Below are 27,820 nucleotides of genomic sequence, written 5' to 3' on the forward strand. Positions count from 1 at the left end.
GTTAGCGCTAACTACGCACGCTGCTGGCATACACCCGCTCCATCCCACCTGCTCCGTAGTCATCTCAGCCAATTAACCTCCCGTTCGCCTAGGGAAAGTGTAGGCGGCCATAGGAACGAGCGGGGGGACACTTTACGAAGTGCCACCCCGTACAGGTGAGGGGTGTGGGTTTCTCGGGAAAAAAAACACACGAGACGCCCATGCCCCCCTCCTGAGATAGGTAGGGATTCCACCTCCTCGTTGTAGGGTATTGGGGGCGACAGAGGTTAATGGACATAGGAAGCAGGTTAGGTGTAGTGTCGCTGAAATAGAAAATATCCTCCTGCTAGAGAGAGAGAGAGAGGGGGGGGGGAAGCCCTGCAGAGGGGGAGGAAAGAGGAAGTGCTAGTTTAGAATCTATTAGTACTACAGGTCCCAGCCAGACGCCTAAAAATACGGACTTAAGAATGGGGAATAAATCAAGCAATAATAACGAGAGGCTGGCACGGGATTTAGTAGCCGAAAGAGAAGGCAAGCACTGCTCAAATAAGTGGCCGCAGATACGGAAGATTGCATGCTGGGATGCAGATGCAAATGGGCGACTTCAGCCGGAAGCCTGGCAAGTTTTGTTAAAAGATAGGCGTGGCTTGTTGCAGGATAAAAATTTGCTCACAGCTGCAGAAGGATGGTATCGGGTCTCGAAGACGTTAAATAGAGACGGGTGGGGCGAGACGGTGCAGGGAGAGGGAGGGAAATACAAACGTTATGTGTATCATGCAAATGCTGTGAACCCACTTCTTACACATCCGTCAGCACCTCCCATGCATTCAGGTAACTTACTATATTGGATGTGCCTAGTCTGTGGAGTGCAAAACCCCAGGCAAAGAGAGACCTGTCTGGGATGTGGCTCCCCGCGCCCAGACGGAAGTGTAAATGAGCCCACACTTCCTGTATTCAACGCTGAGCAGGCGGTTCCTGTATCCGGAGCTGCCGTGCGTTTCAACACTGCAGTTTCCTGTGATGATGTCGCAGGAAACACTAGGCATTCCAATATGCGTTCCACAGCCACTTCCTCAATGACCACTTCCTCTGGCAGCCATCTTAAGACACCTCAGAGGCCTAGGGCACTGCCACCCACTCCATACGGTGGCCATCTTGGTACACCCCAGAGGCCTAGTACCCAGCTGTCCACCCATGAAGGCAGCCATATTGCTACACTTCAGAGATGCAAAACACCTGCCATGTCTCCACTATATCCAGTGATAGATCCTCAAGCATTGCAAGCACAAAGACAAGCTGTCCCTCTGTTCCCAGACCAGCCAATTACAGAGGAGCAGCTGAACGCAGGACCTGTTACAAGGGAAGGTGGAGCTCAGGGAGGCTCTGATCCACCCCCACTCCTTCCCCTGCAACCCAGGGAGGAAGATGGAGATCAATGGACAGAAAGTGAGGAGGATGAAGTAATAGGAGTCACCAGGTCTGGAGAGAAGTTCCGAGGCCGACCCCCCCCTGTGAAGATGGTGCGCCGCCGGGACGGCATATTGGCAAACAAGGAATATGGTGCAAGGCCAAAACATCGCTCAGCGACGGCGACTTCAGGGGGAGCAGAAGAACAATTCTTGCTAACGAAGCCCAGCTTACGAAAAAACCCAGCAGCTCGCACGAGTATACAAGAACAACTTAACTTTGCACCCCCCAATACATCTACTCCTAAAGTCCATTTCATGTCTCCACAAGGAGATGACCCTTATGGATCGCAAGACTCCCTCACACAAGATGAACATCAATCACTGGCACCACAGATCACGCCTCAGCTGGCACCACACAGGATGCCCTTCGTACCGGCAGACGCCCCGCTCCTATACGTCAGCTTCACTCCAAGCCAGGCCACTACCCTCCAGGCGGGATTACCAGATCCAGAAAAGCAACCCATGCCTTTCTTCAGGAAGTTGGTCCAGTACCAACGTAATTATTCAGCCACCTGGAAGGATCTACAGGCCTTGACGGAGGTGAAGGCCGGAGATACGTATTGGCCGGTCATCCAGAAATCCCTTGATCCAACAAGTGAGAATGCTACTCCAGAGACAACATATGTTTCCGGAAGGGAATTCTGCAAGCAAGTGAAGGCCTGGGCGCAAGACAGGTTGGCGGATCAAGCTATCACACTGCAGGACGTGACCCAAGATAAAGGGGAATCTGTGGACAAGTTTTATGGTCGCCTCATTCAACTCTTTGACGATCTCGGATTCTCATCACAAATCAGAACACACCAATTGATGCTTTCCGCTCCTTTTGTTTCTGGTTTACGGGACCCAGTAAGGAAAGGACTGATGGCGGCAAAGCCAGAATACAAGATCCTGGCTATCGATGTCCTACTACCAGTCGCAAAGGGAGTAGCAGGAAATGGACCTACCCCTGTGATGGTGGCGATGGGAGCTCCGCACAATCGTAGTCAGGATGGGCAAAGAAGATGTTATAGATGTGGCAAAGCGGGGCATTTCAGGAGAAACTGCCGCGTACCACCAGGACAACATGAACAAACAAATCAGTCCAGAAGACAGGCTGGACCAACATCTTCCGATGACTTACCACCACCACCACCACCGGTATCCTACCATGGCCCGTCCCAATAGGACACAGGCAAGCCAGTCTCCAGTATGGCCTCTTTCCAGAACCCTGCAGTGGATAATACCGGACCCCAAGCCCAAATGACTCTCTCTATTGCAGGGAATCCAATTACCTTCCTACTGGACACTGGTGCAGCCAGGAGCATCATTCGTGCTGACGATTTCCCCTTCAAGCACCTGCTGGATGATAAGACCATATTGACCGTAGGAGTAGGGGGAAGGCCGTCTGAAAACCCACTAAGCAAGCCACTTCCTGTCGGCATACAGAACATCCTGGCTAGATTTGTGGTCCACAAGACCTCACCACTCAACCTACTGGGAGCCGACCTTCTATCAAGACTTCAAGCTACAATTGCCTACACTGAAGACGGTGGCATAACGGTTACCTCCCCGCTATCTGAAGATGACCATATGACACTTGCCTCAGAACCATTCCTCATGACCTGTCAGGAAGTTCGAAAGACAATACCAGATGAAGTGAAAGCAAGAATCCCTGATACACTGTGGTCGAAAGGACCTGAGGACATTGGTCGTCTGAGAGTTCCACCAGTGATGGTGAGGATGAAGCCTGGAATGCCATTCCCAAGAAGACCACAATACCCACTGAAGCACTCAGTGTCGCTAGCCATCGACGAACAGATTAAGATGCTGATCCAGAAGGGAGCCCTCGTGCCATGTGAGTCGCCATGCAACACCCCGTTGTTCCCGGTGAAAAAGAAGACACCGAAGGGCGAACCAACCAAATACCGTATGGTTCAAGATCTACGGGCAGTGAACCAGGCGACCATATTGGAAACTCCTTTGGTGCCGAATCCACACACGCTACTGTCTGGAATTCCGCCAACAGCGAAGTACTTCACAGCGATAGATATGACAAGCGCTTTTTTCAGCGTCCCATTAGACGCATCATGCCAATATTTATTCGCCTTCACGCACAACGGAGGCCAACTTACGTGGACTGTAATGCCTCAGGGTGCACAGAATTCACCCAGCCAATTTGCCAAAGCAATGTCTCTGATTCTAAACCCATGGATGGAGGGACACCCCACAGTGGTCTTACTCCAATATGTGGACGACCTGTTACTTTGCGCCGACGATCTGGACACGGCCTCCTCCTCCTCTGAAAATCTTCTGTGCTATCTGGCATATCAGGGATGTAAAGTGTCAGAGTCCAAGTTACAATGGTGCTGCACAACCGTCATCTTCCTTGGCCACTGCATTTCCCAAGGAGTACGACACTTGACAGAAGACCGGATCGCCGCCATTCAACAAGTGCCGCTTCCCAGATCTGAAAAGGCCCTTCAAGCTTTCCTGGGACTGATCTCGTACTGCAGAGCCTGGATTCCAGAGGCCTCTTTGCTGATGCAACCCCTGTACGAAGATGTCAGAAGGATCGGTGAAGAAGGAGGAAAGGCCAAGGCCCCGTGTACACTCTCTGAAGACTCGACAAGAAATTTCAGCACACTTAAGGACCTGATCTCTAAAGCACCTGCATTGGGACTACCAGACTACGACAAACCATTTGCTCTGTTTGTGTCCGAGAATCAAGGACACGCATCAGGTGTCCTTACTCAGAAACATGCTGGAAAATCGCGACCCATCGGCTACTTCTCAGCCAGACTCGACCCAGTGGCAAGAGCAGGACCTTCCTGCCTGCGGGCAGTCTTTGCAGCCCATGTCTTGCTGGACAAGACCTCAGATCTCGTGCTGGGTTACCCTCTGACTGTCCTGGCTCCGCATGACATTGCCGCCGTACTCAACCAGACACAGCCGAAGCATCTATCAGCAGCAAGGCATCTACGCTTGCAATGCTCACTGTTGATTCCGGAGAATGTCACCCTACAGCGTTGTAATGTCCTCAACCCTTCCACCCTCATTCCAATTCTTCAGGGGGAAGGCGAAGAGGAGAATGGAAACGATGGAGAGGAAAAACCGAATGGTTCCGTCTCCTACTACGACATTCCACGCCCTTCACATGACTGCGTCAAGATGATGCAACAGGAAATCTCTCATCTACCATCAGTCTATGACAAACCACTGGAACCCGTAGACTACACACTCTTTGTGGACGGCTCCAGATTCGCCGATGAGATGGGTCGGTACCATACCGGTTACGCAGTTACCACCTCCACGAAAATAATCCAAGCTCAACAACTCCCTCCTACTGTATCAGCACAGGAAGCCGAACTACAGGCCCTCACACGGGCGTGTGAGGTGGCCCAGGATCATACAGCCAACATCTACACAGATTCACGGTACACTCATGGAGTGGCACACGACTTCGGGATGATCTGGAAAGTTAGAGGATTCCTCACAGCTGCAGGCACCCCAGTCAAGCATCATCAAGCCATCAGGCACCTGCTGGATGCCCTCCAACTGCCACGAAAGGTGGCCGTACTGAAAGTGAAAGCTCATAGCAAGAAGAACACTGAAGAGGCCGTTGGTAATCATACAGCAGACCAAGCAGCAAAAAGAGCTGCAAGGGGGGAGTTTGGAAGAATTGGAATTCAGGTGGAAGCCCTACCGGTTGGGGTGGAATCAATGGAGGAACCAGACCCGTCCATGATGGTCAGTGTGGATGAGAAGATACGACCGGACTACCTTACAGAAGCACAAAAGAGAGCAAGCAAAGAAGAAAAAGAAGAATGGACGAAAAAGGGAGCGAAAAAGGACGAACAGGGATTGTTTGCGCTGGCAGGCCGCCCATGCTTGCCTAGAAGCTTCTACCCAGCAGTGGTACAGTGGGCACATGGCCCAACCCATTTGTCCAAGATGCTCATGAACGCATTGATCCAGAAATATTACCTGGCGCCTGGCATCACAACGTTGGTGGACAAGTACTGCAGAGCTTGCACCATTTGCGCCCAATGTAATCCAGGAAAAATGGAGGAGACACCAAGAAAACACCTGGCCAAGCCACTGTATCCATTCCAACGGATCCAGATTGACCACATCCAGATGCCGAAATCAGGACGCTTTGAATACGCCCTAATAGTGGTGGATGTTTTCTCTGGGTGGGCAGAGGGGTACGCAAGTACAAATATGACTGCCAAAAGTACCGCTAAGAAACTCATGACTGAGTTAATTTGCCGTTTCGGAATACCTGAAGTCATCGAAAGTGATGAAGGTCCAGCGTTTACCGCCAACGTCACCAAGGAGATATGGCAGGCGTTGGGCAGCAGTCTTTTGTTTCACACACCCTATCACCCCCAGAGTAGTGGTAAGGTAGAGAGACTAAACGGTACCTTAAAAACAAAAATACTTAAAATGTCACGAGAAACTGGCATGCCCTGGCCAGAAATCCTCCCAATAGCACTGTATAGCGTGAGGTACACACCAAGGGGAAAACATAAGTTATCACCTTATGAAATTCTTTTCGGGACCGTCCCCAGACTAGGGTGTTATTTCCCCCAGCAGTTACAATTGCACTCTGATGTTCTGACTAAGTATGTTATATCACTCGCCAAAGAAATAACTAAAGTCCATGCACGAGTTTTCTCTTCCATTCCAGACCCAGACCAGGACACAGGCACCCATTCCATACAGCCCGGAGATTGGGTGTACGTAAAGAAGTTTCTGAGGAAAAACTCTCTTAAGCCAAGGTTCGACGGTCCATTCCAGGTGTTGTTGACCACTGCCACCTCGGTGAAACTAGAGGGGAAGCCTACCTGGATCCACGCAAGCCACTGCAAGAAAGCTCCATCTCAGAAGGACGACTCATCATGAAATATTTAGGTCAAGTTATCATAATACTTCTCCTATGTGGGGTTCTGGTAATGTGGGACGGAAAGGGTACCTCAGTGAAGAACCAGAAGCAGCAGGCTAAACTAGTAAGGGAAAGCCATATCAATATGTGGGAGTATTTAGCCAGAGATGTTATCAATATAACTAATATGTGCATGCCTAAATTAAGGAGCGGGGAAGATATTCTACAAGCTTGCCTACTGGCCGTTCCCACTCCAGTAAATGTATTGAGATCAATTTATGCAATGGTACATGATGATGATGATGTGGGGGAAGGCGATGTGATACAAGATAACACCTTCATTAACATATATGAGTATTGTCCCTACTGTGAGGCTATAGAACACGCTGACTGGTCCAATATGACTGAGTTCCAGGTCAGAAATGTCTCACAGGCTGAGGTATGTTATAACTTTACATGTAATCCACGGTACATTGGGAAATGTGAGAGGGGCCAAGTGGTCACTAGTGATTCCCAAATACTTTGCTCCCGTACTGAAGAACAATGTCGAAAGATAGTGACTACCATGTCTTGTGGAAAAGTAGTCCGGAGTCCCAGCCACTCCAGACATGTCAAACTACCAGTAGGATGGGTCCTGTCCTGTGGCAATTTAACATACACATATATCCCCGCCAACATTACAGGGGGACCGTGTGCATTGTCCCGTCTAAGTATCCTTATGTATCAGAAGCCAGACCCCCCGCCACCCACACCCTCACTTAGGGATCGGAGGGACATCCACGGCCTGGCCGATAACTGTGTAGGACCACCCACTCTACTGAGTTTCTCAGAGCACACAGCACTAGCTCTCAGCATTCTAGGCACCCCCGCATTAGCCCAGCATAACACAAGAGTGATTAACGGTTTAGCTTGTGACATGGTAAAGGGCCTAAATGCCACATCCCAGGCACTGGACCTACTACTCTTAGATGTGCAAAACATACGAAGAGCCGCCCTACAGAACAGAGCCACCATTGATTACATCCTTATGACCATGAACCATGGGTGCGAAGAGTTTGAAGGGATGTGTTGTTTTAACCTCTCTGACAACTCTGCGTCAATCCATCAACAGATCAACCGCCTGAGAGATCTAGCCACCAGTATCAAACAAGGAACGGACCAGGGGTGGTTTGACTGGTTGACAGGGTCCTGGTTTGGGTTTACTCTGATGAAGAAAATACTAACTGTTTTTGTTGCCATTGTAATGGTTCTAATTTCTGTTTGTTGTTGCATACAGTGTATCCCGGCCCTGGTGTCTACCTGGTCCACCTGTTTCTCTATGATGTCCGGCAGTAGGCCCACTGTCAATGCCAATGTCGTCATCACAGATCCAGAATACGATGATGTTGACCCATCCTACACCCCCATGAGAGCAATGGCTCCAGTCTACAACACCTTACAAGTCTAGAGTCAGCAGTGGGGGTGGGATGGAGCAGGGCGAGTTTGGTGAAACAGATAGTTTCAAGGGGGATCTCCAGGTGGCTGAATAATTACCACCAGGACAATCTGTGGTGGCAATCCCAATATATAAATCTTTGTGTATTGGGATTTGGGGCCTTACGGGGAAATTGTTAATTCAAATGCTTTAACTCTGTTTTGATTCAGCTATAGAAGTGTACGTACACAATTACACAATTACACAATAGTATGAGGCAATGCTTATATGAAATATCTGTTTTTTCATAACTCTGCTGAAAAAGATGGAATTTAGCAATTTAGCCGTAACCAACATGTATAAATATATTTGACTGTCCAGCTGCATGCACTAATACGGAACTAGGAATCAGACAATCAACCGCATCCGAGACGGACTACCGTTTTTTGATTAACCGCGAAAATCCCCCAGCGATTTACTGGAAACAGACGCAAATAACATGGGCGGTCTATGCAATTACTAATTCATGAAATAGCCTCCAATCATATCGGTTTTGAGACACGGGGGGCGAGACAGCCCATTCTACTCTCCAGAGTGGTACCACGTGACAGGCAATACCAGATGACCGGATGAAGGAAGACGCTTATCCAATAATCAATCAAAACATTGTGTTTATGTAATTCTTGCCTGCCCAAAAGGGCTGTGTTTGATGTGCCTTATAAAACCTATTACGCGCCAAGAATAAACAGGAAGTTACTTTTTCTTGAACTTGTGTCAGACAAAGTGATTTCAGTGGGAGACAGTGCACTGTCCGATACCTTATCAATCAATCTGGAAGGGTGTGATCATTCCTAATTGAGTAAGCCGTAGTTCCAAAAACAGGAAGGTTCCACGACAAAATAATTAACTAACTTCCTTCTCTGGGTCATTACGTCGCAGGGATACCACATGTGTAATGTTATTTTTAATTTTTCACAAAGTAAAGGGAGACAAGTGTTTTTAATTTTATTTATTTTACTTTTTTAAATATTTTTAAACTTTTTTTTTTTTTACTTTTTTTATTGTTGTCCCTTTAGGGGACTTTCACAGAGACCCATCAGGACCCCCTGATCACATTCTGGGGGGGTCCTATGGTGACAGACCTTTACATGCTGCAGTCACATATACTGCAGCATGTAAAGGGTTAACACAGCAGTAGAGATGAGCGAGCACCAAAATGCTCAGGTGCTCGTTACTCGAGTCGAACTTTCCACGATGCTCGAGGGTTCGTTTCGAGTAACGAACCCCATTGAAGTTAATGGGCGACTCGAGCATTTTTGTATATCGCCGATGCTCGCTAAGGTCTTCATTTGTGAAAATCTGGGAAATTCAAGAAAGTGATGGGAACGACACAGAAACGGATAGGGCAGGCGAGGGGCTACATGTTGGGCTGCATCTCAAGTTCCCAGGTCCCACTATTAAGCCACAATAGCGGCAAAAGTGCCCCCCCCCCCCCAACAATTTTTACTTCGGAAAAACCCTCATTAGCAAGGCATACCTTAGCTAAGCACCACACTACCTCCAACAAAGCACAATCACTGCCTGCATGACACTCAACTGCCACTTCTCCTAGGTTACATGCTGCCCAACTCCCCCGCACGACCCAGTGTCCACAGCGCACATCAAAGTGTCCCGGTGCAGCCTTCAGCTGCCCTCATGCCACACGCTGGCCTCATAGCCACACCACCCTCATGTCTATTTATAAGTGCGTCTGCCATGAGGAGGAACTGGAGGCACACACTGCAGAGGGTTGGCACGGCCAGGCAGCAGTCTTCTTTAAAAGGGGCGGGGCGATAACCCACAATGCTGTACAGAAGCAATGAGAAATCCAATCCTGTGCCACCTCCATCAGGAGCTGCACACGTGGGCATAGCAATGGGGAACCCATGTGCCACACACTATTCATTCTGTCAAGGTGTCGCATAGCTCAATCCACACTGCAAGAGGAAAGCCGTCTGCGCTCTGCCCCCTACCCAAGTAAGTCAGTGTCTTTGTGCCAGACAGGTCAAACACCGCGATGGGAGCTAAGTTTGCACTAACAGCATAGGTGGGTCCTAGGAAACCCAAGACATGAACAGCAATCCTAGGCAGGAAGCAGACTTTCACTGCACCCAGGACATAGGCCTCTGCACCAACCCTCAGCAATCGCGGGCCTACAGCGGACTCCAATGCTAGCGTAGCTGTGCACGTCTCATTAGCGCTGTATTGCTCCTGTAGTTTGTTCCAATGCAGTGCCCCGGATAGTAGAGCTAACGTCAGATTAAATACAGGTGGGCTTCGGCCCACACTGCATGCCCCAGTCAGACTGGGGTTTTTTATAAACAGTAACAGGCAGGTACATCTCCGTGTGGACCGACAGCATAGGTGGGTCCCAGGAAGCCACCGGCGGTTCATAAATAAATCCCATTGCATTGCCCAGCACAGCTGAGGTAACGTCAGATTAAATGCAGGTGAGCTTCGGCCCACACTGCATTCCCCAGTCAGACCGGGGTTTTTAATACATAGACACAGGCAGGTGCAACTCACTAATGTGAAGTCCGTGTGGACCGACAGGATGGGTGGCTCTCTGGAACCCACCGGCGGTACATAAACAAATCCCATTGCAGTGCCCAGCACAGCTGAGGTAACGTCAGGTTTAATGCAGGTGGGCTTCGTCCCACACTGCATGCCCCAGTCAGACTGGGGTTCTTTATAAGTAGACACATGCAGTTACAACTCCGTGTGGACCGACAGCATAGGTGGGTCCTAGGAAGCCACCGGCGGTACATAAATAAATCCCATTGCATTGCCCAGCACAGCTGAGGTAACGTCAGGTTAAATGTAGGTGGGCTTCGGCCCACACTGCATTCCCCAGTCAGACCGGGGTTTTTAATACATAGACACAGGCAGGTACAACTCACTAATGTGAAGTCCATGTGGACCGACAGCATGGGTGGCATCCTGGAACCCAACGGCGGTACATAAATAAATCCCATTGCAGTGCCCAGCACAGCTGAGGTAACGTCAGGTTTAATGCAGGTGGGCTTCGGCCCACACTGCATGCCCCAGTCAGACTGGGGTTCTTTATAAGTAGACACATGCATTTACAACTCCGTGTGGACCGACAGCATAGTTGGGTCCCAGGAAGCCACCGGCGGTACATAAATAAATCCCATTACATTGCCTAGCACAGCTGAGGTAACATCCGATTAAATGCAGGTGGGCTTCGGCCCACACTGCATGCCCCAGTCTGACCGGGGTTTTTAATACATAGACACTGGCAAGTACAAATCCCTAATGTGAAGTCCCTGTGGACCAACAGCATGGGTGGCTCCCTGGAACCCATCGGCAGTACATAAATGTATCCCATTGCAGTGCCCTGCTCAGCAGAGCTAATGTCACATACAATACAGGTGGGCTTCGGCCCACAGTGCATGCCCCAGTCAGACTGGTAATATGTAGCTTAACAGTAACCGCATTGGTGGGAATGTGTTGGCGACTGCGGACCTAGTAGCGTGGTTTTATTTAGTTGGTTTTCGGAATGTGGCCAGGATTAAGTGGGCCGTGGCGGGGGGGGGGGGGGCTCTCTTGTTGTGTCTTTAAAGGTGAAATTCTTGGACTGCCACCAGACGGACCAATGCAAAGGTATTTGCCAAGAATGTTTTCATTGTTGGAGTAGGAGGGGGATGTTTTTGAGGCACTACGTGTCTTGTCCACGTGTCCGTGGTTATATGCACCTTAACAGTAACCGCGTTGGTGGGAAACGGCCTCGCCGCCATCATGTCTTTGGGAAGCCTCCGTTGTAGTGGAAACCCAATATATCTATATTTTGGGCCTATACTGTGGATCTTTGTAGTGGACAATGAACCTGTTTTTATTCTGTATACTAAATGCCAGTACTTTTCCATTACTGATACAAATATAGATATGCCTTCTTTCATGTATCCAATGTATCTACTTCCTTTAATGAAACATCTGTTCTCAAAACGCTGACAAGATAATATATAGTGTAAACACGTTACATTTTCCATCTGTTTTGTAAGTTTAGGAGAAGTAAAGATCAGACATAGTTAACCGCAGTCTGCAACAGCTACCACAATAATAACCCAAGCAGGTTTACTGGAAACGTATGCAAATAACATGGGAGATTTAGGCAATTACTAATTCATGATGTAACATCCAATCATATCGAAGGAACCACACTTGGGTCCAAGACAACCCACTCATTCCATCCACCACCTGATGGCCAATCACAGATGACCGGAGGATGGAAGAATTGCAAGATGCTTATCCAATAATTAAACAATACGTTGTATCTATGTAATCTTTGACCTGCCCAGATGGGCAGATATGTTAAACTCTTTTAAAAGAGGCTACGCGCCCAAAATTAAAGCAGAATTGAGGAAGCTTATACATGCTGAACCTGTGTCAGTGTGAAAACTTCTTATGCGCATATAATCAATTCAGAATTAATATGGAAGGATGTGAACATTCCTAATTGAGTAAGTTGTGGACACAAAGTAAATCCACGACACCGTTTCCACACCCCAGTGACATAGCATTAGCAGCGCTATAGGCAGAGCCCAGAATTAGTAACATTTCAGCGGTAGCATTAGAGACAGGCCCCAGTAACATATCACTAGCAGCATTATAGGAGGAGCACAGTCTTAGTTCCATTTCAGTAATAGTAGCACTCAAGACAGGCCCCAGTAACAATTCCGAAGCAGCAGTATATGGGGAGCACAGTCTTAGTTCCATTTCAGTAGTAGTAGCACTCAAGACAGGCCCCAGTAACAATTCCGAAGCAGCAGTATAGGGGGAGCACAGTCTTAGTTCCATTTCAGTAGTAGTAGCAGTCAAGACAGGCCACAGTAACATTCCCGTTGCAGCAGTTTAGGGAGAAAACAGTTACATTTATGTAGCAAAAGTGTAGGCCAACCCCACATACCTTGCTGTAGCATGAGTGCAGGCGAAGCCCATAAAAATTACTAGGATTACACTGTAGGCGAGGGCCCAAAAAAATTGGTGTACCAACAGTACTAATGTACCTCAGAAAAATTGCCCATGCCCAACCAAGAGGGCAGCTGAAACCCATTAATTGCTTTAGTTACTGTGGCTTAATTTGTAACTAGGCCTGGAGGCAGCCCAGTTAAAATAAAAATTGGTTCAGGTGCAAGTTTCAACGCTTTAATGAGAATTGAAACGTATAAACATTGTTTACAAAAGTAATATGACAGATCCTTGTGGGCCTAAGAAAAATTGCCCGTTCGGCGTGATTAAGTGAGGTTTCAGGAGGAGGAGCAGGAGGAGGAGGATGAATATAATACACAGATTGATGAAGCTAAAAGGTCCCCGTTTTTTTATGGTGCTAGAGAACGATGCTTCCATTCGCGGGTGCAGCCTACGTATTGTTTAGGTATCGCTGCTGTCCGCTGGTGGAGAAGAGAAGTCTGGGGAAATCCAGGCTTTGTTCATCTGTATGAGTGTAAGCCTGTCGGCACTGTCGGTTGACAGGCGGGTACGCTTATCCGTGATGATTCCCCCAGCCGCACTAAACACCCTCTCTGACAAGACGCTAGCCGCAGGACAAGCAAGCACCTCCAGGGCATACAGCGCGAGTTCAGGCCACGTGTCCAGCTTCGACACCCAGTAGTTGTAGGGAGCAGAGGCGTCACAGAGGACGGTCGTGCGATCGGCTACGTACTCCCTCACCATCCTTTTACAGTGCTCCCGCCAACTCAGCCTTGACTGGGGAGCGGTGACACAGTCTTGCTGGGGAGCCATAAAGCTGGCAAAGGCCTTGGAGAGTGTTCCCCTGCCTGTGCTGTACATGCTGCCTGATCTCTGTGCCTCCCCTGCTACCTGGCCCTCAGAACTGCGCCTTCTGCCACTAGCGCTGTCGGATGGGAATTTTACCATCAGTTTGTCCACCAGGGTCCTGTGGTATAGCATCACTCTCGAACCCCTTTCCTCTTCGGGTATGAGAGTGGAAAGGTTCTCCTTATACCGTGGGTTGAGCAGTGTTTACACCCAGTAATCCGTAGTGTCCAGAATGCGTGTAACGCGAGGGTCACGAGAAAGGCATCCTAACATGAAGTCCGCCATGTGTGCCAGGGTACCTGTACGCAACACATGGCTGTCCTCACTAGGAAGATCACTTTCAGGATCCTCCTCCTCCTCCTCCTCAGGCCATACACGCTGAAAGGATGACAGGCAAGCAGCATGGGTACCCTCAGCAGTGGGCCAAGCTGTCTCTTCCCCCTCCTCCTCATGCTCCTCCACCTCCTCCTCCTCAACGCGCTGAGATATAGACATGAGGGTGCTCTGACTATCCAGCGACATACTGTCATCCCCCGCCTCCGTTTCCAAGCGCAAAGCGTCTGCCTTTATGCTTTGCAGGGAACTTCTCAAGAGGCATAGCAGAGGAATGGTGACGCTAATGATTGCAGCATCGCCGCTCACCATCTGTGTAGACTCCTCAAAGTTTCCAAGGACCTGGCAGATGTCTGCCAAACAGGACCACTCTTCTGTAAAGAATTGAGGAGGCTGACTCCCACTACGCCGCCCATGTTGGAGTTGGTATTCCACTATAGCTCTACGCTGCTCATAGAGCCTGGCCAGCATGTGGAGCGTAGAGTTCCACCGTGTGGGCACGTTGCACAGCAGTCGGTGCACTGGCAGATTAAACCGATGTTGCAGGGTCCGCAGGGTGGCAGCGTCCGTCGTGGACTTGCGGAAATGTGCGCTGAGCCGGCGCACCTTTCCGAGCAGGTCTGACAAGCGTGGGTAGCTTTTCAGAAAGCGCTGAACCACCAAATTAAAGACGTGGGCCAGGCATGGCACGTGCGTGAGGCTGCCGAGCTGCAGAGCCGCCACCAGGTTACGGCCGTTGTCACACACGACCATGCCCGGTTGGAGGCTCAGCGGCGAAAACCAGGGGTCGGTCTGCTCTGTCAGACCCTGCAGCAGTTCGTGGGCCGTGTGCCTCTTCTCTCCTAAGCTGAGTAGTTTCAGCACGGCCTGCTGATGCTTGCCCACCGCTGTGCTGCCACACCGCTCGACACCGACTGCTGGCGACGTGCTGCTGCTGACACATCTTGATTGCGAGACAGAGGTTGCGTAGGAGGAGGAGGGTGGTTAAGTGGAGGAAGCATACACCGTCGCAGATACCAGCACCGAGCTGGGGCCCGCAATTCTGGGGGTGGGTAGGACGTGAGCGGTCCCAGGCTCTGACTCGGTCCCACCCTCCACTAAATTCACCCAATGTGCCGTCAGGGAGATATAGTGGCCCTGCCCGCCTGTGCTTGTTCACGTGTCCGTTGTTAAGTGGACCTTGCCAGTAACCGCGTTGGTGAGGGCGCGTACAATGTTGCGGGAGACGTGGTCATGCAGGGCTGGGACGGCACATCAGGAAAAGTAGTGGCGACTGGGAACCGAGTAGCGCGGGGCTGCCGCCACCATCATGTTTTTGAAAGCCTCCGTTTCCACAAGCCTATACGGCAGCATCTCCAGGCTGATAGATTTGGCTATGTGCACGTTTAACGCTTGAGCGTGCGGGTGCGTGGCGGCGTACTTGCGCTTGCGCTCAAACAGTTGTGCTAGAGACGGCTGGACGCTGCGCTGAGAGACATTGCTGGATGGGGCCGAGGACAGCGGAGGTGAGGGTATGGGTGCAGGCCGGGAGACGGTCATGCCTGTGTCCTGAGAGGGGGGTTGGATCTCAGTGGCAGGTTGGGGCACAGGGGGAGAGGCAGTGGTGCAAACCGGAGGCGGTGAACGGCCTTCGTCCCACCTTGTGGGGTGCTTGGCCATCATATGCCTGCGCATGCTGGTGGTGGTGAGGCTGGTGGTGGAGGCTCCCCGGCTGATCTTGGCGTGAAAAACGTTGCACCCCACAGTTCGTCGGTCGTCTGCACTCTCAGTGAAAAACTGCCAGACCTTTGAGCACCTCGGCCTCTGCAGGGTGGCATGGCGCGAGGGGGTGCTTTGGGAAACAGTTGGTGGATTATTCGGTCTGGCCCTGCCTCTACCCCTGGCCACCGCACTGCCTCTTCCAACCTGCCCTGCTGCTGCACTTGCCTCCCCCTCTGAAGACCTGTCCTCAGTAGGCTTAGCAAACCAGGTGGGGTCAGTCACCTCATCGTCCAGCTGCTCTTCCTCCGAATCCTCTATGCGCTCCTCCCTCGGACTTACTGCCCTTACTACTACCTCACTGATAGACAACTGTGTCTCATCTTCATCGTCCTCCTCACCCACTGAAAGCTCTTGAGACAGTTGCCGGAAGTCCCCAGCCTCATCCCCCGGACCCCGGGAACTTTCCAAAGGTTGGGCATCGGTCACAACAAACTCCTCCGGTGGGAGAGGAAACATTGTTGCTCAATCTTGGCAGGGGCCCGAGAACAGTTCCTGGGAGTCTGCCTGCTCCTCAGAATGTGTCATTTTCATGGAGTGAGGAGGCTGGGAGGAAGGAGGAGCAGCAGCCAGAGGATTCAGAGTTGCAGCAGCGGACGGCGTAGAAGACTGGGTGGTCGATAGATTGCTGGATGCACTTTCTGCCATCCACGACAGGACCTGCTCACACTGCTCATTTTCTAATAAAGGTCTACCGCGTGGACCCATTAATTGTGAGATGAATCTGGGGACGCCAGAAACTTGCCTCTCTCCTAATCCCACAGCAGTTGGCTGCGATACACCTGGATCAGGAGCTCGGCCTGTGCCCACACCCTGACTTGGGCCTCCGCGTCCTCGTCTGCGTCCACGTCCTCTAGGCTTACCCTTACCCCTCAGCATGGTGTATTACGAGTAGAGCAGAAACAGAACGCTGTAATTAAATGTGCTGCTTATTGGCCTGTGGTTGGAGGCTGACTTCGCTTACGAACGCACAGCAGAGCCAGGAAACAATTATGTGCAAGCCTGTAGTGAGACGTAGGTGCATATGACTCAGTTACTGGAATTCACAGCGCAGAAGCAGTCAAGTGGCCAAAGGCCAGTGGTAGGCCTTAAGTATTTTGCTTCTATTTTTTTAAATGGTGAGCTGAAACGCCAGACAGATACTGTATGCAGCGTATATTATGTATACTGTTTCCCTCTGGCGGGATGACGGCAGTGATGTAACGGGCACAGCAGAGCCAGGAAACAATTATGCGCAAGCCTGTAGTGAGACGTAGGTGCGTATGACTCAGCTACTGGAATTCACAGCGCAGAAGCAGTCAAGTGGCCAAAGGCCAGTGGTAGGCCTTAAGTATTTTGCTTCTATTTTCTTAAATGGTGAGCTGAAACACCAGACAGATACTGTATGCAGCGTATATTATGTATACTGTTTCCCTCTGGCGGGATGACGGCGGTGATGTAACGGGCACAGCAGAGCCAGGAAACAATTATGCGCAAGCCTGCTGTAACACTTAGCTGGGTATTAATTAGCAACTACTACCCCCAGCAGACATGCAGTACACTGAAGACGGTCACAGGCAGCCCAAATATATTATTTTTCCCCAATTTTTTTTAAAAAGCCCACTGCCTATATAGACAGTTTATCTCTTTCACCTTTCCCACTGTCCCTGCCTTACCAGTACTGCCCCTATACTCTGTAAAATGACTGCAGACTGAGGACGCTATGGTCTGCACGCCTGATATACAAAAAAAAAAAATTGTGCAATACTGCTCCCAGCAGCCCAACAGTACTGCACACCGTCAGATGTGGCACTAAGAAGGACCGTTGGGGTTCTTGAAGACGAATATAACACCTAACACTCTCCCTATAGCAGCTACAGCAAGACAGCACTTTCCCTGATCTCTCTCAGCATGCATCTGTGGCGAGCCGGGGACGGGGCAGATTTTAATACTCGGGTGTCACCTGATCTCCCCAGCCACTCACTGCAGGGGGGTGGGATAGGGCTGGAATGTCACAGGAGGAAGTTGTAATGCCTTCCCTGTCTTTCTATTGGCCAGAAAAGCGCGCAAATTTCTCAGGGAAGAAAATGAAAGTAACTCGAACATCGCGTAGTGCTCGTCTCGAGTAACGAGCATCTCGAGTACCCTAATACTCGAACGAGTATCAAGCTCAGACGAGTACGCTCGCTCATCTCTACACAGCAGAGATCAGAGGTTTTCTCTTATCTCTGCTGTAAGAGCTGGTACCTAGCTGTCCTCTGACAGCCAAGCACCAGCTCTCCCTACAACAGAGACCATCGGCTTGCTTCTGACAAGCCGATGGTCTCTATAGCAACCTGTAAACAAAGCAGGACATTAATAGCAGGAGATTGCTGGCATAGGCATATCGGCAATATCTTCCTGCTTCTCAATGTCCTGCTTTGTTCTCTGTGGGACAGTGCAGGCAGAGCACAATGTCACAGCTTGTGGCATTGTGCTCTGCAGCTCCCATAGTGATACATAGCCTGGAAATCTTCCGGGCTATATCTCTATGGGCAGTGGAGCTCGTCCCGGAAAATTTCCGGGCGTGCCACTCAAGGGGTTAATGTACCAAATAATGTAATCAAAAACTTTAAAAAATTTCTAAGTGGGCAAAATGGAAAAAAACACCATGCACCATTTTATGGGAGGAAAAGTGGGTGCTTTTACATGTAAACATGACACCTATTATTAAAAACCGATTTCTCCCCTAGAAGTTGTTGGATGGAATAAAACTCTCTGTGTGATTGTAACATTGATATCAGTAAGTGATTACACATCAGCACAAAAGGATCATTTATTGTGGAGTACCGACCCCTTGAAGGGAGGCTTGGATACAAGATGTGATACGGGGGGCATGGAGGCTCTAGTACCCTGTTGTACCACTTCTAGCTTGGATACAAGATGTGATACAGGAGGGCATGGAGGCTCTAGTATCCTGTTGTATCACCTCTAGCTTGGATATAGGATGTGATACGGGGGGCATGGAGGCACTAGTACCCTGTTGTACCGTCTCTAGTTTGGATGCAAGATGTAATACGGGGGGCATGGAGGCTCTAGTACTCTGTTGTACCACCTCTAGCTTGGATAGAAGATGTGATAAGGATGGGCATGAAGGCTCTAGTACCACATTGTACCACCTCTAGCATGAATACAAGATGTGATATGGGTTGGCATGGAGGCTCTAGTACCCTGTTGTACCACCTCTAGCGTGGATACAAGATATGATACAGGCGGTCATGGAGGCTCTAATACCCTGCTGTACCGCCACTAGCTTGGATACAACATGTGATACAGTTGGGGATGGAGGCTCTAGTACCTTGTTGTACTGCCTCTAGCATGGATACAAGATGTGATACAGGCGGGCATGGAGGCTCTAATACCCTGCTGTACTGCCTAAAGCTTGGATACAAAATGTGTTACAGGCAGGCATGGAGGCTCTAGTACCCTGTTGTACCACCTCTAGCTTGGATACAGGATGTGATACAGGCAGGCATGGAGGTATGGTTCAGTATGATATCCTGCCTTATATCGCTGTACATATGCTGTAATTGAGCCTTTATCTCTCTTTATCTGTCTAATCAGGGCCGACTCTTGGACACTTTATGGATCAGCCCTCTTCTTTCAGTTCAATCATTTGAATTTTTGTGTCGACTCTAATAGCCTCAAGCCATTGCATTCTTTGGCAACCAGGTCTTTTAGCTTCTGTTTCTGTGAGTTATAACTCAGATGTTGGATTCATCTAGATCTCCTCTGCATAGAGGTTGAACAATGCAGGTGATAAGATGCGGCCTTGGCGTATGCCTTTCCAGATTCTGAATCATTCCATGTTACTGTTGGAGGTCCTGATCATGGCCTCTTGATTCGCATGTAACGACTGTATGAGTTGCCCCAGATGTCCTGAGACTCCCATTTGTCTCAGGCGTGGCCACAGCTTGTCGTGTTCAATGTAATTGAATTGTTTTCTGTCATTGATAAAGCGTATGTACATCTCCTTCTGGTATTCCCGGGCCTTTTTCACGAGCAATTGGAGCTTTGCAATTTAATTTGTTGCTTGTTTTCCTTTGTGAAAACCAGCTCTACTGAACCTCTAGATCATGTATACACGTAGGGTGTTGCAGTTAGTGTCTCAGATGGTCCCATACATGTTCTATTGACGATAAATCTGGTGACCGTGCAGCCACGGTGACAATGTTGTGGGGGCTTCCTGTGACCCCCTTTGTGTGTGCGGCCGATCATTATCCTGCTAGAAGCCGCCATGAGAGGAACACAAGTGGCTGCAGGATGTCCTGAACATATCGCTGAGCTGTCATTGTCCCTCGTTCCACTATTAGGGCTGACCGACTGTCGTATGTGATGGCCCTCCAGACCACCACACCAGCAGGGGGCAGTGTTCTGCTCCACAGCAAAAGCAGGACTAAGGCATTCACTAATTCTCCAGACATAAACTTTGCCATCGTTAGCGCCCAAACTAAACCTGGATTTGTTTCTGAAGACAATTTGGTTCCACTCTTTAGCTGTCCATTTTTGTTGTTTATGACAATCCTACAAATGGAGGTGGCAGTGGGTGGATTTTGAAGACAATACACGGAATGGATGCCATGAGACCAAATGGCCTTCAGCCAAGCACTTGGAAATGGCTCCAACAGACACAGGGGTGTAATTATGGCGCCCCCTGTCTCTGGATGGCAGACAACAAAACAGTTGGAGCTGCTGATGCTTGTTGGACGATCAGATAATCCTCTGCACTGGTGGACTTTGAAGTGTGTCCTGATCCTAGTCATCTTGTGTACATGTCCTTATGCATCCACTTGTCCCAACACTTCCTAATAGTCTGGGCAAACGGCCCAGATGGCAGGTAATTCACTAATACGACCATCCACATCCCATTCCCACATCCCATTAATGCGCCCCCCTCTGGTAACGGGGTGAAATCTCTTCTCTGCGTCGTAGAGGCGTCTAGTGGTCAACAAGCTCTACACAAGTGGAAGAAGAGGTCACTACACACAAGGGGCCTCCGAGAGCCTCTTATAGGCCAAGGGGGGAACCACTTTTAGGGCCTCAGGAGACTCGACCGTTCATTTAATCATCACAACTCTCATCATTTACAGATCTGCCTGAGATGGAACTGCATGCCGGGGTCTGCACCAAATCGACAACTTCTTCTGGGGGGCGGATGGTTTTGACAATGAGCGCATTATCTTTATTCTGTCGGTCAGTTCAATTACAATGCTAACAAGTTTATATAGTTCTTTGTGCAGTACTGCCTAAGAAAATGAATAATCTAAAAAAAAAAAATTCTTTTGTCACCTTCTGATCCTTATAAAGGCCCCCTGCACACGGGTGGAAATTCCGCGTCAGGATTTCCCGCAGAATTTCCGCCCGTGGCCGCCTGCATAGGATTGCATTAGATAACGCTATCCTAGGTATACGGCATTGATTTGTCTGCGTAAAAACATGCGCGGTAAACAAATCGCTGCATGTCCTATTACTGTGTGGGTCTCGCAGAGGCCCGCACTGAAATGTCAGTAGTGACGGGCCGGTTCCTCACTTCACATGTGTTGGCTGGGCGACAGCTGGCACACGGCGCAGAGAGGAGATGCCGGGAGCGGTTCAGCCGCATGGCTGTGCAGGGGCACGGGTCTGCATCCCGCTGCGAGAATTCTCGCAGTGGGATCCGACCCGGCCGTTTGCAGGCGGGCTAACTTATTATTTTTCCATTGTAGAGGGGCTGATTTTTGTCTGAGGTCAGCTGCAGTTTTTTTCTGTACAATTCTCGGGTACATATGACTTTTAACCATTTTTTTTTTTTTATTTTTCTTGGAGACGGGGTGATCAAAGAGTGCATTTCTGGCATTGTATATTTTCTTGCACCTAGCGGGACTAATAATGTGCCTGTTTTGATAACTTGGACTTTTATGGATGCAGTGATATTTATTTTTACATTTCCTAATTTATTTATTTTATCTGGAAAATGTTTGTTTTTTTATTATTAATATTTTTTTCTAATATTTTTTTCATTATTTATTTTACTTGTTTTTACCTTGACTTTTAGTCCTCACAGGGGACTTGAACTTAGGATCGCTTGACCGCTTATGCAATATAATGCAATACTACAGTATTGCATTACACTATATTTTAACCCCTTAGTGACATTGCCTAATTTGGATCTAAGGATGCAACAAATTGTGGGGGATTTTCATCTTCACTTTAGAAACCATAACTTTATTTTCCTGTTGACAAGGCCTATTGGACAAACCATCAGGGAATTTGGCCTCCAATACCACCTGTATGCTGACTACACTCAGCTATACACCTCTTCCCGTGACATCTCTGCACCTTTCCTCCAAAACATCACCGACTGTCCGCTGTCTCTAACACAATGTCCTCTCTCTACCTGAAATTAAACCTCTCTAAAACTGACCTACTGGTATTTCCGCCCTCCACTAACCGACCTCCTCCTGACATCTCCATTTCAGTGTGTGGCACCATAACTCCTAGACAACATGCCCGCTGCCTTGGGGTCATATTCGACTCTGATCTCTCTTTTACCCCCTACATCCAATCTCTGGCCCGAACATATCAGCTGCACCTCAAGAACATTGCAAGAATCTGCTCTTTTCTCACAGTGGACACGCTAAAAACGCTTACTGTTGCCCTCATCCATTCCCGGCTCGATTATTGCAACTGGTTGCTGATTGGCCTCCCCGGCACCAGACTCTACCCTCTCCAATCCATCGTGAATGCGGCAGCCAGGCTCATCTTCCTGTACAGCTGCTACTCGGACGCCTCTGCCCTGTGCCGGTCACTGCACTGGCTGCCCGTTAAATACAGAATTCAATTTAAACTTGCTACCTTCATCCACAAAGCCCTCCACAGCACAGCGCCCCCCTATATCGCCTCCCTCATCTCAATCCATCACCCAGCCCGGGCTCTCCGCTCTGCTAACGAAACCAGACTGAGCGCACCTTTAATACAAACCTCTCATTCCCGCCTCCAAGACTTCTCCAGAGCAGCACCGGTCCTCTGGAACGCACTACCAAAGGATACCCGAGCAATCCAGGACTCGCAGAACTTCAGGCGTGCTCTAAAAATGCACATCTTCAGGGAGGCATACCGAATTCCCTAAATAAACCCCTCTGTACTCCGCCTGATAACATGCTCCCTGACCTACTGACTGCAATCCCTGCTAGCCATCATCACCTGCCCCTGCAGTCATACCGATTCTGCCATCACACGGCTAAATGTCTGACCATTGTCTATGTGTATAGCATCCCTCACTCTCCACCCCGCCATACCGTGCACATCTCCACCCTGCCATACTGTGCACATATTCAGACCCTTTACCTTCTGTATCCCCCCATTACTTGTAGTATGTAAGCTTGTTGGAGCAGGACCCGCACCCCTATTGTTTCCATCAATTGATTACTATGTAACCGGGGTTCTGTAATTGTTGTACTTTTGTCTTTCTGTATCCCCCCGACTATGTTAGCGCTGCGGAATATGTTGGCGCTATACAAATAAAGTTTATTATAAGGACTTGTTTTTTGCGCGGCGAGCTGTAGTTTTTATTGGTACCATTTTCTCGGTACATTTAATGTATTGTATAACTTTTATTACATTTTTTGGAGTGAAGGGGGAAAACTCTCCTCAGTTCTGCCATTGTTTTTATTTTCTTTACAGCATTAAACATGCAGCATAAATTACATGATTTTTTTTTGCGGGTTGATGTGATTATAATAATAATTTTGGTTCAGCTTTTTTTTAACATTTGCTGTGTACAGTAAAACATGTGTTCAGTTTATTGTACATGTTGTCACTCGTGTCCTGACACCAATTGTGTTTTTTTTTTTTAAACAAAAGAGGGGAAGAGCGCAAAAAAATACTTTTCTTATTACATTTTTATGTCCCTGTAGTGGACTTGAACTTGCGATGCTATGATCGCTCTGATAATACACTGTACTTCTGTACTGCAATGCATTATCAGTTATTACAGTGATCACAGACCATAGCAAATGCGGGCATCACTGACTAGTATCTGGTTGCCATGGGAACCCATAAGCCCTCTGCAATTACATGGCTGAGGGTCAATGACATGACAGAGGGAGCACCCTTCCTTCTGTAAACTTTTGACATGCCACAAACAACATTAATCACTCTGTGTAAGGTGTTAACAGTAGGGATCAATGTTATTGCCGCTCCCTGCTGTTGCAGCTGGCTCTAGCTGTGAATGTCACATGCTCAGCTTCTGTAAACGCACCATCCAAAGGGTGTAAGTGTACAGACATTTGCAGGGACACTTTCCCACCCAGGGCATACATGAATGCCCTGGGACAGGAAGGGGTTAAAAAGCATTCTATTAAAAGATGCCACAGGCATGCCTTAACAGACAAGGTCATTGCAGCTCAGGCTGCCAGGACATCTGAACAGAACCCTGTAATCTCATCGTGCAAAGGGCGTTCAGAACATTAAAACACCAACATTTAAAGATTAGCAGCCACAATTTGTGTTCTCTGATTGTGACTGTTGTTGGCGGGTGCCAGCTGTCAGAGGCAATAGACAATTGCCATGTATGGAGTGGGCCTGGCTCCCAAGCCTACTCCATACAAGGCATCCGACATGCATCGTATATGTATAGTGCACATTGGGGAGCGGTTAATGGGAAGAGTGCAGCAGCAACAGAAATATGAAGCTTGTTAGGATACGCCCTGTATACAAATCCTATATATATATATATATATATATATATATATATATATATATATATATGTGTGTGTGTGTGTGTGTGTGAGAAAGGGAGAGAGAGGGTTACTTTGAGCATTCCCCTGTGGAGGACCTAAAATACCTGTACGTTACATACAGTATATTGAGTTCAATGAGAACTGTGTAATGCTACATTTCACCTGTAGGGGAGCTGCAGAGAAAAGGAACACTCACTGCCAGGCTCCTCCACGGATTACAACTGATCACTGGGGGTCCGAGCAGCAGAAAACCCCTTTGTCACTTTTACCATTGCTCTGTACTCACCACAAACACTGAAGAAGTTTTTATGTGACCCCGGAACAGATGAGGGGGGGTACTCAAGCTTCACCTTCTCTGTTACAGAATTACCTGAAACAAAAAAGTTTTGTTAGGTCGCCTTCTGGTTGCTACAAATGTATCAGACTGCTGATGATCAACAGTGCGGGTCTCAGATATTCTGTGCTAGAAACTGAAGGCAGAAGTCTGAAGCACAAGAAGATCAGGGTCCAGGAGGATGAGACTTCAGAGGAAGAAGAAATTCAAAAGAGTAGCTGCACAGGAAGAAGACACTGCTCAGGAAGGAACAACTGTATGCATCAACTGCACAGGGGAAAGAGACTGAATATAGATGAGCGAGTATACTCGCTAAAGGCAATTGCTCGAGCGAGCATTGCCTTTAGCGAGTATCTCCCCCGCTCGAGACTGCAGGTTTGGGTGCAGACAGCGGGCACGGAGCTGTGGGGGAGACCGGGGCGGAACGGAGGGGAGATCTCTCTCTCCCTCTCTCCCCCCCCGCTCCCTCCTGCTGACAGCCGCTACTCACCGCTCCCCCGCGCCGGCACCCGAACCTGCAGTCTCGAGCGGGGAGATACTCGCTAAAGGCAATGCTCGCTCGAGCAATTGCCTTTAGCGAGTATACTCGCTCATCTCTAATACTGAGCAAAGCAACTGCACAGGGGAAAGAGACTACACAAGAAGAAGAGACTACACACCCTGACTGCACAGATGGAATAGACTGCACATAACAACTGTACTGGAAGAAGAGACTGCAACCTGTGACTGCAGAGATGGAAGAGACTGCACAGGAGGAAAAGGCTGCACATAGTGATTGTACAGGAGGAAGAGAAATGTAAGTAGATATCTTCAGAGGATTACCATCCATGATCAGCAGAGAGTTGTGTGTCTTCTCCACTACAGTCCCCTCAGGCTGAAAGAAAAAAAGTTCAGTAAATCATCTTTAAGCATTTCTGTGGCGACTAACTTGGAGAAAGTGACAACAGGAAGTGCGGCCATATTGGTTGCCACTTTTGAATGGCATTTTAGAGTCTTCTAAAGTGCTCTCCTTCTGTCAACCTGCTCAATGTCCACCAAAGTGATAACCTACCGAGAAGGTAATTGATTAGTGACAACCAATATGGCCGCACTTCCTTTTGAAACTTTTAAAAAAATGGTAACCACTGCTGATTAGAAAAAATGCCCATAATGCACAACAACCGGAGAGTGGCTGCAACTGTAACTTCTCATTTACTGATATATGGAAGGTGACGGCTTCTCGTTGCGCTCTGTGAATATCTGCTGTCTGTAGACACAAAGGGCAGTGGAGGGGTGACATGATGAAGAGGCGCCTCCTGGTGGCACCATCCGCTCATCTCTATGCCTGCACAGCATCTATGTGACTGCACAACTCCTTACTAGTCCAGCATGAGACTCGTCACGGCCATCCCCTCCCGGCTACTCACCACCACCAGCACCGACTGGATTACTACATCCCTGCGGCCCTTCTTGGGGATCACCGTCTCCTTGCCCCCGCACAGCTCCTGACTCTTCACAGCTTCAGCTATCACGGTAATATTCATTTTTCCTGGAATATGAGCAAAAGTCAATGATGTCATCATCAGGGGTGGGGCTGTGATCAGTGATGTCATCATCAGGGGCAGAGTTTTGACTACCTGTCAGTCATGATATACAGGCTATATTAAAGGATATTAATGTAGTGTAAGGTGTGCAAATCTCATGTCTGATAATCATATATAATCATATCTATGAAGAGAGGTGCTCCTAGCGTAGAGCGGGGTCGCAGACAGGTTTTTAACTGGGGGGTTCTACAGCTGTCATGTTAGGTGGACTCCACTGAGTTGATCCTGGGGACACTGTAGAGAGCAGAGGGTGGTCCCTCTCTGAGGGTCTAGCTGAGACCTGGGCAATGCAGGTTACGGACTCCAGGACATACAAAGAGTAGTGGGCCCGGTCACAGGGTTGGCACCAAGTAGACAGAGGTCCGCTACGAGGGATCCATTGGCCATGAATATACTTTTTTATGCTTTAAATGAGTGCAGTGGCCGGACACATGGAGGCAGAACACAACGGAACCTCATTTTAAGCTACAAATTTGAAGTTTGAAGAGACCCCTGTTGATAGGCTGTCTAATCCATCTGTGGTCACAGACAGCCAGGATACCGGGCCATGATACAGTGCTATGTCAGGGGGTCTGGTACAGCAATCAAACTAGCACAAATTACAAACTACTATGGGGTTTACAAGGTAAAACTATTAACCCTTTTCAATCCAATTTGTATCGTGGTTTTCCTAGCGGGCTTACTCTTTTTCTGCTGTTATACAATGGCGCCATATGCTGGCTAAAGCCAGTACTGCAGGAGGTGACATGTTGGATAGGCTCCAACAGCAGGGAGGCTGGCAATATACAGTAAGAGAACCCTGATGGATGTCTTCCAACATCGGAGCTGTACAGCCTTTAATTATAATGTCTTCAGACGTCAGACAGTGGATTGGAAACGGTTAAATCCTCACCAAGAGGTAGGACTATGACAGCATCTTGGACATGATACACAAGTTGATTATCAGCAGTAATAGATGAATCGCAGTTACGGTGGTATACGGTGTGCGAATCTCATGTTTGATCGCATGTAATTATATCAGTGATGTCATCACCAGGAGGCGGGGTTGTGACTACCTCTCAGACATGATACAGGGGCTGGTTGTCAGCAGTTACAGAGGTTGTCACTGTAGTATAAGATGTGTTGATCTCATGGACATCGTGGCATGTAGGAAATACCCGTATCCTTACCTATTATACTTGGAGTCACAACCCAAGAAACTGTCTTTTTCATCCCTCCGGGAAGACAGAGGATTTTCTTGCTGGTTTTGCTGTTCTCAGTCTTGAAATGCTCAGAAGATGGAAGAGAGGCTGCGATCTGAGGGGTAAACAGTCATATATGTACATTAATATAGAGTGATATAGGGTGATATTAGAGTTACAGACTGCAGGGAACAGACAGTATTGTCAGCCATCATTAATAGTGTGGACACTCCTGGATGGAATCGTCTTAATGGAGTCACACTCCGCATTCTGTCTCCTTGACCCTGGTTTCCTTCACTTTCATGAAGTCTCCAAATGTCTTACAACAG

The 27,820-nt window shown here is 48.7% G+C and overlaps 1 protein-coding gene across 1 annotated transcript in view; it reads right to left on the reverse strand.

Moving 5' to 3' along the window:
• Positions 1-27,820, reverse strand: part of LOC136626791 (alpha-2-macroglobulin-like protein 1) — a 93,909-nt gene that overhangs the window by 52,599 nt on the left and 13,490 nt on the right. Inside the window, exons 4-7 of the mRNA XM_066601797.1 lie at positions 27,480-27,606; positions 26,134-26,255; positions 25,550-25,601; positions 24,680-24,763 (exon numbers count right to left, since the gene is read on the reverse strand). Of these exons, the coding sequence (XP_066457894.1) occupies positions 24,680-24,763; positions 25,550-25,601; positions 26,134-26,255; positions 27,480-27,606 (385 nt within the window). The remainder of the gene's footprint in view (positions 1-24,679; positions 24,764-25,549; positions 25,602-26,133; positions 26,256-27,479; positions 27,607-27,820) is intronic.

The sequence above is a fragment of the Eleutherodactylus coqui genome, chromosome 4 (genome assembly GCF_035609145.1).
Source record: "Eleutherodactylus coqui strain aEleCoq1 chromosome 4, aEleCoq1.hap1, whole genome shotgun sequence".
NCBI classification, from domain to species: Eukaryota; Metazoa; Chordata; class Amphibia; order Anura; family Eleutherodactylidae; genus Eleutherodactylus; species Eleutherodactylus coqui.